The sequence below is a fragment of the Grammomys surdaster genome, unplaced genomic scaffold, assembly GCF_004785775.1.
Source record: "Grammomys surdaster isolate TR1022 unplaced genomic scaffold, NIH_TR_1.0 231, whole genome shotgun sequence".
NCBI classification, from domain to species: Eukaryota; Metazoa; Chordata; class Mammalia; order Rodentia; family Muridae; genus Grammomys; species Grammomys surdaster.
In genome coordinates, this window is record NW_021604676.1 from 2,354,456 (window position 1) to 2,370,095 (window position 15,640).

Consider the following 15,640-nt stretch of genomic DNA (forward strand, 5'->3'; position numbering starts at 1 on the left):
ACACACTGTAACACATGTATACACACTGTAACACATGTATACACACTATAACATGTATACACACTGTTTAACACATGTATACACACTGTAACACATGTATACACCCACATACCCACACACCCACACACCCACACACATGTGCCCTTCCCAGCCTTGAACAGGCTGAATAGAACTTGCTTGCCACAATGGACCTTAACGACCCAAGTGGAGTCATCCACCCTGGCTGCACATGCAACTTCCTATTGGAACTTAGAAAAACAGACTGCTCGCTGAGCTTGCTTTGCAACATAATCCAGCTGAAACAAAGGATGGGTTTGGTGGGCTTCCCTATATAAACGCAGTGCTGAATATTAAAACTTTGAGCCTGATCAGAATCCTGTCTTGGCTTCAAGCTTCTCCTGTCCCCCTCACCTCCATCGCTTTTTCATTTCCAGCCCCCCTTTCAGGTAAACCCAGTTCGTCCATGGCCACTGGACACTACACACACACACATCCCAAATAAATAAATGAATAGATAAATGGTAGGGGAGTCACAGTTGAAGTGGGTGCAGTGGTATAGACCTATGATCCCAACACTTGGAAACAGAGGCAAGAGAACGAGGGAGTTCAAGACCATCTTCCATTACACAGAGCCTTGGACTATGAGAGATCCTGTCTCACAAAACAAACTGGGTTAATCTCACTATATGACACAAGTCTGTAGATGTCAGTTGGGAATGGCTGACACTGTCAATCACAGCATACTTACCACAGCCACGGGGTCATTGCTCCTGGTAGCTGCAAGACTGAAATGTTTCACATGTGTGTTGGCTTCCAAAGACTTCGCAAAATCTTTTAGAGTTGGAATTGGGATATTCTTGAAAGACAAGAAATGTGAAACACCATCAACATTTTAGTTTTCAGGAAGTTCAATCCATCAATAAAATGCATTTATACTTGCTGTTTGCTTTAAAGTATACCCAGGAAGCATACAAACAGCCTAGTCTGCACAGAGTTCTAGGATAGCCAGGACTACATAGAGAGACCCTGTCTCAAAACAAACACACCATCAGGGATAATAATTTGAAAAAACCCAAAAACCAAAAACCAGTAAGAAAGCTAATTTCTAGTCATTTGATCAAGAGAAAGAAAAACCTGTATTTTTCAAAGACGTCATATGTCTGCAGCTACTTTATACATAACCATTCTAAACTGGAAGCAATCTATGTGACTAACTGACTCATGAATAAACAAACTACAGTAAAACCTATGTGAGAATGACTCCACAGTGGAAAAGAACAACCTAGTGAAACCTACTCAGTATGGGTAAATGTTGAGTACACTCTGCCAAAGGCTAGACTTAAAAAGCTGCAAACCAAATCTCAATCTGAAGGCTGTCAGGGCGGACAGAGGATAACAAAGGGGCCTAAAGAGTGTCTAGCGGGACAGCAGGCTTTACATCCATCAGTCAGTCATTTATTTTTTGTTTTACAACTTGACAACAATATCTTACAGCTTGTACAACTCAGGACTGTATACTATAAGAATTTTACTTAATTATATTAAAAATACCTTCAGAAACCTGATTAAAACAAAAACCAAAGGCTAAAGTTAGTAGACAGAAGTAGGTGGATCTCTGAGTTGAGGCCAGCCTGGTCTACAGAGTGAGTTCCAGGATAGCCAGGGCTACACAGAAGAACTTTTGTCTCAAAATAAAAAAGTGGACAGTATTTTAAAAGTTAAATTTACTATGTGTAGGGCTTACATTTTATATGATAAACTCTTTAAATACTTTCTGTAACACTGAATTTCTAAACTTTGAGAGAATCTATGTTCATATACTGTTAGTATACTTCACCTTAAAGCAAGGAGTTAAGACTACATACTAGAACCTTAAGTTCCACTGACACACAGCAAACATCATGTGTTGATGTTGATACATATGTGTATTACATGCCTAACATACTTACTTTTATATTATTCAAATTAACTTCAACAAGACGGGCATCATTTTCCCTAATTCTCTTTAAACTCTCTTCAACGTTGGTTGGATTTGGTGGCTCATCGAACACTGGAAGAATCTTTTCCCCTTTAACCACATCTGCAGGAGCAAACGGAAAGAGAAGGGCTCACTGAGACAGCTGAGCCCAAGAGGAGATACACAGCAACTTGGTCATCTAGCCTCACTCTGCAGAACTGCTAAAGGACCCTTTATATGCTGGTGGTTATTTATGTCGTCAAATGAGTGTTACTAAATACAGAAAACAAGGGAAGAGTAGGTTTGCTTCCATTTAATGAGTTGGCTTTCTTCCAGCTAGTGGACTGTAGCAGATGGAGGAGCACTTCACTGAATGAAAATAAGGGAGTTTTTAGTTTTATAAAACCATAAGAGTACTTAAAGGTCCAGCATCTAATAATGGCATTGGGTTATGCTTTTTAAATGTTCTTAATTTGTGAGACATACATACATACATACATACATACGTACGTACGTACGTACGTACGCACGTACGTACATACATACATACATACATACATATATGGGGACAAAGTAACAAAAATAAGGCTTCATTTAAAAAATAGTATCCGTTTGATGGGATGCTACAATTACACGAAAGGTTCCCAGGGAAGAGTGGGCGGGTCAGGCTGGTGCTGAATCGGCTCATTGTTTTTCTTTCCCTGCCTCTCATTCTAAAGCAGAGCCTTGCCATGTAAACAAGGCTGCCTAGAACTTGCAACCCTCTGCTTTAGACTCTCGAGTGCTTAGATTAGAGGTGTGTACCACCGCAGCACACAGTTCCTTAGTGATCGTCTTGACAATCTCCAAAATTGAGGAACCACACTGATACACTGATATTTAAGCATTTGCCAGCTCCCCACAATATTCACCAAAGCAAAATCCCTACATTCACATCTAAAGTTAAGAACCAAAGGAAATACCCAAACTACAGAACACTACAAAAGGGATAAGTACATAAACATCGGAATGAACTAAGTCTGCAAAACCCTCAGTGCTGACTTTCTGTGACACCAAGGCTCATTATCTCTGTAAAACCCCAGCTCCTCAGAGGACAGTAACAAGAACAATACCTTTTTCATAGGGCTGTTGTGATACTGAGAATAATCCACACCTGACGGAGTGCACAGAGGAAGTCCATAGTAAGAATTTAAAAAAGAAAAAAGACAGAAAAGAAACCAACCCTAGGAATAGTGCTATTATTAAAAAATTAAGTTGAATACTGGAGAGATGGCTCAGAGTTAAGAGCACTAGCTGCTCTTGTGGAGGACCTGGGTTTGATTTCCAGCATCCACACAGTGGCTCACACCATCTCCAGCCTAGGGAATCCAACACTCACCTCTGGCCACCATAGGTGCAATGACATACATTCAGACAAAACAGCCATAAAAAACCAAAAATGTAAACAACAGTAATTAAAATTCTTAAAAATTAAATTGCAATAAATACATAAATGCTACTAAAAAGACAATTTATACATAACATGTATACATTTGTATATACATTTTAAATGGATCTGAATTATAAAACAAGATATATACCAACTTGTTAACACCTGAGGGGAGTGGTAGGCTACAGAATGCTTGTGAATATAGACATTTACTTCTTTTCTAAAAATATTACTTATGAGTTTGCATGTGTGCCTACTTGAATATACATATATCACATGCACTCAGGAGCCTGTTTGGGCCAGAAAAGGGCACTGGATCCCTTGAAGCTTGAGCTGCAGGTGGTTGTGCACCATCATGTAGGTGCTGGGAACCAAATCCCGATCCTCTAGGAAGAGCAGTAGCTCTTAACTGCTGAGCCATCTCTCCAGCTCTGAGACATTTAGTCTGTAGTGTATATACTTATGAGATACTTAAAAACGCTATATACATAGTATACATATATAAAATATATTTATCTTGAGAATTTAAAAACATCCTATATTTAAAAAAAGAGAACTTTGTCAGCATTTTTCCATGGATTCCTTAAAAACTAGCAACACAAAAATAAAATGTTAACAAAAGCTAGGCCTGGCTGGTCGGGGCTGTTCAGTGGTAGAAAGTTCATGTAGTTTGCTTAAGGTTTTTTGTTGGATCCTCACTGCAAAAACAACTTGTAGAAAAAAGCAAGTCAAATTAAAAACCCTAAGCGTGTGTGGCGTTTATACTGTTTGCCATTAGTATTTACGCTCCCAGTACATACTGCCAGGACTCAGGAGGCAGTCTGAGGTTCAAGACCAGCGAAGGCTACACAGCGAGGCCCTATTTCAAAAAAAGAACAAAAACTACATTACTAAGTATTCTAAAAAAAAAAAAAATTATTTTTTTACACAAGTACACTGTAGCTGTCTTCAGACACACCAGAAGAGGGCATCAGATCCCATTACAGATGGTTGTGAGCTGCCATGTGGTTGGTGGGAATTGAACTCAGGATCTCTAGAAGAGCAGTCAGTGTTCTTAACTGCTGAGCCATCTCTCCAGCCCTTAAATTTGATTTTTAAAAATATTTATTTTACTTTATGTATATGTGTGTGTATGTCACATGTGTGGGGGGCCCTTGATCCCTGGAGCTGGAGTTGTAAGCTATAAAAGGTAGAAACTGAACCTTGTCTTCCAGAAGAACAGGAAGCTAGCTAACTAGCTTGCTACGGGGTTTATTTGTGTAGCACAGTACTGGAGTTCACTCTGTAGACCAGGCTGGCCCCAAACTCAGAGACCCCCCTTCCTCTGCCAACTGTCAGGATTAAAGTCGTGTGCTGCTACCACTACCTGGCTCAGGAAGCATTCTTAATTTTGGGGTTATAGGCATGACTCCCAACACCTGACTACATCTAAGATTTTTAATGGCTTTCTGTGATAGTAACAGCATACTTAAATTTTAGGTTTAGCACATGTATATATTATACTTGAATATTTGGTATAATAAACAGCAAAGTTAATACACGGGAGAAGCAGACTATATCTGACAGAGGCTTAGACTTCACGAGGCACTTTAGCTGCTCACTTGGAAGATGCTCTTGGCTGATGCCATTGCTGCTTCCCAGCACGTCACAGTACTGCGTGTCCGCCATCAGACTGTGCATCCCAAGGATAGCTGCAGAGACAGAAGACAGTTAGCTTTCCACCTCTACCTGCTCTAAACCTTTTCATTTTCACTTTTTTTTTTTTTAACATGGAGCCCTGCTGTGTCTCTGGCAGGCTACTCCTGGGCTGAACTCTTCCATGGGGCTGTGACTATAGCTGTAAGCCCAGCATTCAGTTTGCAAACAAAAATTTTAAATATTTTTAACGTTCTCCAGACTTTGTCCTACTAAACAAAAATGGACTTTACACCCGCAAACAGGAGGGAGGGCGAGGCAGTGGTCAGAAGTCACCGACAACCTGTCATCTAGTCTCACCAATACCCTTGTCATTTCCTACCATCTTTTACTTTAGACCACAGGGTGAGGCAGGCTGACCTGAAAGGAAAACTTGGGCTTAGCTCCATCTGGTGGCTAAGACAGGAAAGTGAAAAGATGCACTGTCTAGGTTTGTAGGAACATAACACTATACAAAGACAGAGTAAAAGGCCGGGCATGCTGGCACACATGACTATATGACTACAGTAAGTGCTGTTAAGTTCTTCCATTTAGAATAAAACGGCATTCTCAGAAGCATTCAAATTCTTTGGTGTACTCTCTGATGAAGCTTCCGTTTATAAAGCCCCAGTGCTCTGCTCCGTAAGGAATACACCACCTTCTGGAGTTGTGATGACACATGCTGCTTTCTAAGGTTCCTTCCCAGGAACCTTCACTCTATTTTCAAACATGTCAGTTCTTAAGAGTTATCCAGTATGAGGATCTTCCCACATGACACATTTTCTACCCAGGAAAATGGGCAGTTGCATAGTCAGTGGGAAGAGTGGTCCAGGTAGGAAATTGGCCATAGGGGCACAGAAGTCTGCAGTGTTTGTCATTCAGTGAAGTTGGGGAAGTGACTACAGCTCCTGATTTCTACTCTCCATAAAACAGGGCAGAAGGTGACCCTGCAGGCTGTTCCTAGTGCTCAGACTGGCAGGCTCACCAGCTGACAGAATAGCTTTTGTTGTTGTTAGAAAGACTGAAATACAGCAACATAGGAATATCATCAAATAAGAAATCTTATCACTATAAAATTTCACCATAGAGAATATATAAAACAATCCAGCTGTTAGATTTATTGTGCAAAGCAGGCATCTGTCTAATGCATGCAGATGGGTCCAGCATTGCTTGCCCCATGCCACATTCATTCAAAATCCCCCCATCTTGGGAGATACCTGCAAGGTCACACAGTTCCGTGTCTGAAGCACTTGTCAAGGCTTCTTCTAACTCTGGATCAAGGGATATAGTTTCTTCTCTAAAAGTCTGCACTGGCTTCTGTTTAGGGATAAAAATTTTCCCTGAAAAACAAAAAACATTTGTTATTTATTACTACTGCCACTAACTCACTGTCATCTTTGTCCCTCTCACACACATCAGGTAAGGCATGTGCAACTGAAATAGCCAAGCGGGTCAAAATCAACATCTACAGCAATATACTGGCTACACGTGCTAGAAAGCAAGAATAACTGAAAAATCTTCCCATCTCTGAAAATAAAAAATGGCAACTTTTTTTTTTCTGTTCTGAGATAGAATTTCTCTCTGTGGCTCAGACTGGGCTTGAATTTTTATGTGGCCTAGACTGGCCTTGAACTCACAATCCTTCCACCTCAGCCTCCTGAGTACACAATGCCCAGTTCTTTTGTGGAACAATTGTGAGTTATTTCACAGATTCTGACTCAATATTTACATGAAGCTGGCTGAGTTAATCATGAAAGTACCGGGTGCTTGAAGAAGGATGGCAGTGAGCTCCAAACCAACCAAACACACACAGACAGACAGACACACAGACAGACACACACCCAAAATCCTATAAAATTTATAAAAATTAAAAAGGCTTCCAATTTCTTATTGTTAAGCTACAAATTGTTATGGTTAGTTGAGGAACAACAGAGATAATTCTAGATACTTAAGTTCTAAGTTCTAACTGCAGAGAAATTTCTCTATGTTCCAAGTGGTGTCCTAAAACTTGACAACCGTTCCTCTGAAGCAAGGACACTAGCTAGCTGTGAGAGAGGGAGAGGAAAGTAGATCAGAAGTTCAAGGTTACCATGAGCTTATGAGAGCCTGTCTCAAAGAAAGAAAAAAAAAACAACAAAAAACAAATTATTTCACATCTCTGAGAAAAGCTGCCCATCTCTTTATGTTATGCTGCTGTATGCTTTTCCATTAGATTCTTTGGTTATTTTTAATAATTAAAGATTTATTATTATTATTGATTTTTTTTCTTTGTTTGAGATAAGGTCTCTCTTTTGTACCCCTGGCTACCCTGGAACTCACCATGCTGACCTTCAATGCACAGAGATCTGCTTGCCTCTGCCTCCTGAGTGCTGAACCATTTTGAGAACATATAAGGAGCTTCCTGTCAAGCTCTGAGTTGGACCCTGGGATTTTGGAGAAGTTGTCTACTGTCCTGTGTTCTCCACCCCTGACATGCAGCCCTGATGAAAACTCTCTAGGTAACAGGTGGCTGTTTTCTACCTCCCACACTCTGCTCTTTGTACCCTAGAGGATAAGGTGACCCTTGCTTATCTTATCTGCTTTCCACTCTACGGCAGGAGGATGGCCTGGGAAAAGCTGTAGCTCTGCTACTCTTCCTAGGTCTCTCCCAGATGACAAGCAAGCCCTGGGGAGTTTTTCCTCTTCACTTCCTCTGTATTTGGAGTACCATCCCCAGCACTAAAGACAGACTGCCTGTCTCTATTGTTGCACTGTATCTAATGCCATAGTTGTGGCTATTTGATTAAAAATTCATTTATATTTCAAGTGCTCAGTAGAAACATCTAGTTTGATGGCTGTGCTAACCAGTACGGCAGATACTAGTCACTTTATTCTGTTGTTTTGGTTGTTATGGTTTAGCTGTGAAGTACCTCAAAAGTTCTTGGGCAGAAGTCCTGTCTCCCAGTTGGTAATCCAGTCACTATTAGTAATTGGATCATGACAGCTGTGACCTAATCCCTAGGTGGATCCATGATGGCCAAATGATGGCCCTAGAATGTGGGGGTGGGATAAAGAGACTAGTTACAAGCAAGTTCCTCGAGAGGTCTGGGAAGATATACCCCATTTCTTGCCCCTTCCTGGCTGCCTTGTGGCAAGCATCTCTGTTCCACAACATGCTCTCATCACGGTGTTCTGCTTCACGCTAGGCCCCAAAGTAAAGGAGCTGGCTCACCACATACTGATACTTTCAGGGCAGTGAGCAAATATAAACTTTTAAAGAATGGTCTCACTATATAACCCTGGCTGGCTTTGATCTCAGATCCTCCTGTGTTCCAAGTGCAAGGACTAAAGGTATGTGCTACCACACCAGCCCTCAAGTTTTCCTTTAAAAGGAACAAAGTTGGTTTTCTCAGGTCTTTTGTTAAAATGACAGAAAAAGTAACATAGCGAGAATAACAGTTTTTGAAACTTCCTATATCTGAATTTAAAGCCAGGGATTTTCTGATTTTGATACTGGGTCAATCCAGATGACTTTGTATTAATGAGGATGTGTTAACTACATATATACCTCAGCGTGCCAGTTGAAATCAGTGCTTTAAGTCTTAGCTCTAACAGTGAGGAGACATTAATGACATACATGCCACAGAGCATCAGACAGAGCTTCAAGTCTTAGCTATAGTAATTAGACAAAGATTCCTTATTACTGACCATATAATTGTCTGTACTTAAAAGATCTTATGTAATCCACTCCCCCCAGCTTTTCAAGAAAGGGTTTCTTTGTGTAGCCCTGGACGTCTTAGAACTCGATCTATAGACTTCTCCCTTCATCTACTTTGAGAGTGCTGGGATAAAAGGTGTACACCACCACCTGACTTATTAGAAAACTCTTAGCTCTAACAATATAGTTGCAGGATACAAAAATCAATATAAGAAACCAGTAGTCTACACACACACACACACACACACACACACACACACCAACAATGAACTCTCAAGAGAAAGAAGGTAGAAAAAATATTCCATTTGTATTGATCTCCTCCCTCCTCCACAAAGAAAACTTAAGACACTGGAAAAGGAAATCAATGAAGATATTGGATAATAGAGAACCCTCCATGCTCTTATTGGCAGAATTAATTGTGAAAACGACTATAGTACAAAGTTAATCTACATATTTAACACAATGCCAATCAAAGTTTGGATGCTATTTCTCAGCTTTAGGGAGCCCAAGAGCTCATGGAATCACAAGAGTCCACAGGCAGCCAAAGCAGTCATAAAGAACAAGATCAAAACTGGAGGTATTGCCAAACCTCAAACCATACTACAGGAGTTACAGACTTGGAACAGAACCGGAATACACCGACAAGCTGTGGGCATCTAATCACTGATGAAGATAGACAAAAACATGCAGTAAAGAAGCATAGCCTAGTCCACAAAAGGTGCTGGCAAAACTGGGAGTCTACCTGCAGAGGAACACAACTAGATCCATTATCTTTCTTGCCATGTAAAAACCAATTAGAAATGGAATAAATACCTTATTTTAAAACTTCAAACTGCTAGAGAAAAACATAGGAATACTCTTCAAAACACTGGGGGTACAAAAGAGCTTTCTGAACAGAACCTCAATAGTACGGGAACCAATTTCTAATATCAATAGGTAGGGTTGCACAAAATTAAAAGCTTTCTGCACAGCATTTAAAACTGGGCTAATCAATAAATGGGCTAATGAAATGAAAAAGCAATTCTCAGAAGAAAAAAATATAAATGGAATGTTTAATAACCTTAGTCATCAGGAAAAGGCAAATTAAGACTACTTTGTGTGCCTCCCTCCCTTAAGATTTTCAAAGACAGAATCTATGATCTGGTCATCCCTGTATGCCTAGAATCCATCTTGCTGAATAACAACTCGGTGAGCAACTTTTTAATCCAAATGGACCCATTTTATATAGCATAATTCAAACATGCTGGTTCAAAAGTGAGCTAATTAACTAGAAATAATTTTATGTATATGGGTGTTTTGCCTGTGCTTACAGGTCTATGTACCACATATGCATGCCTGGTGCCCACAGAGGCCAGAAGAGGGCATTAGAGTTCCTGGAACTGGAGATGACTGTTGAGCTGCCATAGGTGTCCTCTGGAAGAGAAACTGGTGCTCTTTAACTCCTGAGCCATCTCTCCAGCCCTGAAATAAGTTTCCAAATTCTTTAAGCCAGTGTTTCCTCCAATAAGTTGGTAGCTTAAAAACGTAATTATGTCTAGTAGAAGACCTTCCCCTACAACAACAACAAAATGGCAGGCTACATGGTAGTATGTATAACTGATCTCAAAATGTAGGGGTTCTGGTGACTAATTTTTTTTTTTTTTTTTACTATTTATGAGTAAAAAGCATATATTTTACTAATAGATCACATATACCTTTTACTATTTATCTTTATTTTATGTGTATGAGTGTTAGACCACACATTTACATGTGTATGTTTGGTGCCCACAGATGCCAGGAGAGGGTGTTGGATGCCTGGAGCTGGATTTACAGTTGTGAGCCACTGTGTGTGTTCTGGGAACTAAACCTGTGTCCCAGTAGCAAGTGCTCTTAACCCCTGAGCCACCTCCCCAGCCCTTTAGGTAATTTTTCATTATTGGTTCATAATTAAAAGCAAATCCAAGTAGTTGTGTTCTAAAATCCTCACTGGGATTACTATTACAACGGACAAGGTACATAGGAGGGCTGGGATGCACAGGCTCTGGGCTTGACCTCCAAACCCTAACAGGGTCGGAGCATGTGTGGTATAGCGGGCATGACTTCCACTGTCGCTGCACTTGTGGGCTCAAGCTTGCCTGCGTTCCCTGCTGTTCAGAGCTGGTCCTAAGCAGTGAATGCAGAGTGGACTTGGCAACCAGCTTTGAGAAATTCTAGTATTTGAGTTGTATCCCAGAGACTTGTGTTTAGTAGTTGGTCTGATGTGTATCTGCATTCCAACAGCCAGCAGGCAGGCTGAGAACCACTGGATTATAGCATTCACTAACTAAACAAAACCATATGAGCTATTTGCTATAACAAAACATAGCAAAACAAAACAACAACCATGTATCAAATGCCTTGATTTTGCCACTCTATACTGTGCATATCTATAAAAGGTTTGCAAATATATATAGTTTCTACTTTTGTCAATTAAAAAAGAAAAAAGTAAAGCTAATGTGGCCTTATGTGGGAAGTGGTGGAAGTTCCAGGTCACCCTCAGGCCTAACATGTGTACTAAGTCTGAGGCCACCCTGGTCTTAAAAAATGAAAATGAAAGAAAACTAACCAAACTACCAAATAGCTGTCCATGCCTTAGAGGAGCTGAAGGAATCTAAAGCATTGTAAAAATCTAAGATGTTTATTTTTATAATCCTCACCCACATTTCTTGAGGTATTATTCATATCTGATTCCCCCACCCACAAACTTCTACTAATGCTTAAAAGTACAAAATAAACCTTAATAGAAAAAAAAAGCCAAAAAAATTTTTTGAAGACCTATGGAAATTTTAACACAATTTTTTATCTTTATTTTTTGGAATCAAACTCATTTTATTAATTCTTTGATACATACAAAGTAGTTACACATTTTTAAAGGCACCAAATAAAAGAACAATTTTTGGAGAAATAATGATTTTTTATGAATTCACATTTCCTTTCAAGTCTTGTATATAACTTAATGTCTTATTTCTAAATAAGTTCAGCTTTAAAAATGAGCTGTTGCAATCTTACCAGGAATATTAAAAAGTGGTAGCATACATACCGAACGCTAGTTTTAAATAGCCCCTGATGTGGATCTGGGACCTGTCTTGGGATTCTTTTTATGATAATCTCTCCATATGTAGAAATGTGTTAATAACAAAAAGTAATTACTTCGTCCTGTTCTTTTCTGATGAGAGATGGAAAGGGAGTGGAGCCAGATGGGAGGGGAGGTGGGGAGGAACTGGGAGGACTGGAGGGAGGGGAAACTGTAATTAGGGTATGTTGTATGAGAAAAGAATCTATTTTTAATAAGAGGGGGTTGTGGCTGGGGATTTAGCTCAGCAGGCGACAGCTTGCCTACCATGTGTGAAGTCAGGAGCTGGAATGTCTGTACCAGAAGGAAAAAAAAAGCAAGAAATAAAAAAGACAATTCCTATTCAACAGTAAAAAAGGAATCACTTCATGTTTTCTTTGGGAGTACCTTAACACAAGTAAATAATTGAGATTAATTTTATAAGAAGGTATAAATTAGGTAGGATCTAAATGTACTCTGAATACAGATTGTGTAGGTTCATTCCACATTTCTTTCTTGACTTGAGGCCTTTAGAAAATCCCAAATGTTCACTTTACATGGAGTGATGAGCTAAACTGAAAATTCATATGAAATCTAAGTAAGCCAGAACGGCCTTACAGAAATCTAAGCAAGACAGGCTTCCTTGAAAAGGACCAATGCCAGAGAACTCACAGTTGGCCACTTGAAGATTTAATGCAAACCTATTGTAATTAAGCCAGTATTGCCACGTAGAAGAAAGATATTTACAGCAATGGAATAGAATCTATAAGTAAACTCTTGTATGTTGGGCAACTGATTCATCTACAAGAACATAAGACAATTCAATTGAGAAAGATCAGCAGACAACTAGAGAGTCACATGCACAATTCCATGACGTTAGATTCCCCCTTCCCATCACAAGCATCAATCCAAAACAAACCAGAAAGCTGAGGGTAATGGCTCATGAATCACCTGTAACCCAGCACTTGGAAGACTACAGCAAGATGATCCCTAAGACTAAGGGAGTTGGGGACCAGCCTGGGCTACAGCATGTAACTGTTTTTAAAAAGCAAAAAAACAAAAGCAACAACAGCCACTTGTATATAATATTCATTGCAGCATATTTATAACTAAACTTCAGAAACAACCCTAATATTAAAGAACAAAATACAATAGAATATGATTCTATTACTAAAAGGAGTGAAGGGAGGGCTGAGAATGTAGGTCTGTTGTGGAGTGCACACGCTTAGTGAGAGCAGGCAGTCATCAGCTTACATCGTATCAGTCCACTGATGTGAACTGTCAGAGCCAGAGAGTAACTCAGTGCTTGCCTATGGCTATGGAACAGAACAGGGATGGGGTAGACTGACTGATTCAATGGATACAGAGTTTCTATGGGGCATGATGAAATTGTCCTCAACTAAAGATTGTGGGGGTTGTATAATTCTATGAATATGTTCAACATTACTGAATCATATACCTTACATGGGGAGATTGTTATGGCGCAGAAATTTCCTTTTACACAATCTTTATTAGCAAAGGATGGTTTTTAAATATTATTTAACACACTATAGAGGTGCGCACGCGCGCGTGCGTGTGTGTGTGTGTGTGTGTGTTTGTGTGTGTGTGTGTTGCACTTATGGTAATGTGTATTTGATACAAGTTCCTTCAGAGGCCAGCAGAGGGCATCAGATGCTGTGGAGCTGGAGGTATAGGCAGCTATGAGTTGTGTGTGTTGGATCACCTACAAGAGTAGTAAACACTTAACTGTTGAGCCACCTTTCCAGTCCCAAATAAAGTTTTTTTGTTTCTTTTTTTTTTTTAGACTAAGGGAATTAGACAGTGAGATCACTTACTGGATAAGTGCTTTCTAATATAACATTTTAAATCTCAATAACTAGGAGGCACTGACTAATTTAATGCCTTTCCTTTATACTGGTTATTTTTGGTTTGTGCCCTAACTGCCTCACAGGGTGAGTGAAATGCTAGGCTTTACCAGACAGAGATAAGGTGGATGTATTATTTTTATCCCAAGTCATTCATTAACAAGTGTATTAGTAGTCTACTGTATTATGACCATCTTAATTCTTGCATGCTTTTTAAAAGTCATGATTATTTCTCTATTGAAATTCTGACCTCGGATGAATGACGTGACACATATAGGTTGTTTGCTTGTTTCTTTGTTTTGAGACAGGGTTTTTCTGTGTAGCCCTGGCTGTCCTGGAACTTACTCTGTAATACCAGGCTGGCCTTGAACTCAAAAATCCACTTACCTCAGCTTCCTGAGTACTGGAATTAAAGGCACTCACTATCACACCAGGCTATAAACTTTATACTATGAAGGAAATGATTTATAGTAAACAGAACAAATGTACATTTTTATTATCAATTATTTTATTTTATTTTTATTTTTGAGACATGGTCTCACTGTGTTGCCCTGCCTGGCCTAGACACAAAGATTCAGATTAAGGGCATGTACCACCACACAGGGCACTACGTTAGTGTTCAACGTCCCCAAATCTGGCTGTCTAGGGCACCTGCACTCATGTGCACACTGACACACACAGATGCACATAACTTAAGAAAAGTTAAAAAATGTAAATCATAGACATAACTTTCTTTTTTTTTACCTTTAAGATTTTAGTTTTACGTGTATGTGTGTTTTGCCTGCATGTGGAAGCACAGAGGGGCATCAGATTTGCTGGGACTAGAGTTATAGATGGTTGTGAACCACCATCTGGGTCCTGGGAATTAACTCCTGTCCTCTGGAAGAGCAGCCAGTGTTCCTAATCGGTGAGGCCCACCTCTCAAGCTCCTCACATTTTTTTAAAAAGCACAATTCTAACAAAACATCTACTTACTGTATTCGTCAGTAGACAACATTATATCTGACTGACTTTAATTTCCTTATTCAACAAAGTCCAGGACTGGAGTTTTAAAACTAATTTATTTTATTTTAAACACTGTAGCAAAAAAAAATAAAAATAAAAAAAAAAGACTACGCCAGGAAAACTGATCTCTGCGACAAGTATGAAATGGTACAGCCCTACCTCAAATGAAAGACAAGTGACAAAGGGAGTGTAAGCCCATTGTAGAGCGTTAGACACCACCCAAGCTGCTGTAAAGACATGTAACTACAGGCTTTCTGACTTACTCAAGAGTCAAAATGTTCTCCAGAGAAGTCTTATTCTCAACAGGATGTGGGAAGCCACCCGAGTTTTCTGGAGAGCTGAGGCAACTGCAAGTGAGGTGAAGGGTACTTAAGAACACTCACTTAGGACAGCTGCTTAATTCACCTCTAGGAAGCAAGGTGGAGTGCATCAGATTCTTAGGAAGGAAGTCAAGAATATTCCATTCTCAGAGTTGGAAAAAACCCAAACAAGAAAGTGCAGAAGGCTGTACCCCAAGGAGAGCAGAGAGAGCAGGAGTGTCCCTGAGGGACGGGTGAGTCAGCAGCTCAACAGAATCCAACGGAACATGCCTATCTGTAGCACACAGACTGCAGTCATGCCAATGGAATCGTGGACATGGAAGAAACAGTCCAGAGAAGAGCAAAGCATGGTGGGAGCAAAGGGGAGGAGGATTCATAAGTGAGCAACAGAGAGACAGGAAGAAATAGTAAAGGCTGGGCACATAGTTTCTCCATGTGACAGATTCATGCGTATGTACAGCTCTGTGCCTTTTTAACTGAGACAGACTACTGACGATATGGACAGGTATCCCGGGAAATAACTGCCACAGTCAGCACTATGCACACAGTCAGCACTGTGCACGCAGTCAGCTCTGTGCATGGTCATCATGTTTACAAATGGCTATATAAATACTCTCCTTTGC

The 15,640-nt window shown here is 40.0% G+C and overlaps 1 protein-coding gene across 1 annotated transcript in view; it reads right to left on the reverse strand.

Moving 5' to 3' along the window:
- Window positions 1-15,640, reverse strand: part of Tmod3 (tropomodulin 3) — a 61,659-nt gene that overhangs the window by 11,709 nt on the left and 34,310 nt on the right. Inside the window, exons 4-7 of the mRNA XM_028773601.1 lie at window positions 6,278-6,400; window positions 4,988-5,077; window positions 1,950-2,080; window positions 749-856 (exon numbers count right to left, since the gene is read on the reverse strand). Of these exons, the coding sequence (XP_028629434.1) occupies window positions 749-856; window positions 1,950-2,080; window positions 4,988-5,077; window positions 6,278-6,400 (452 nt within the window). The remainder of the gene's footprint in view (window positions 1-748; window positions 857-1,949; window positions 2,081-4,987; window positions 5,078-6,277; window positions 6,401-15,640) is intronic.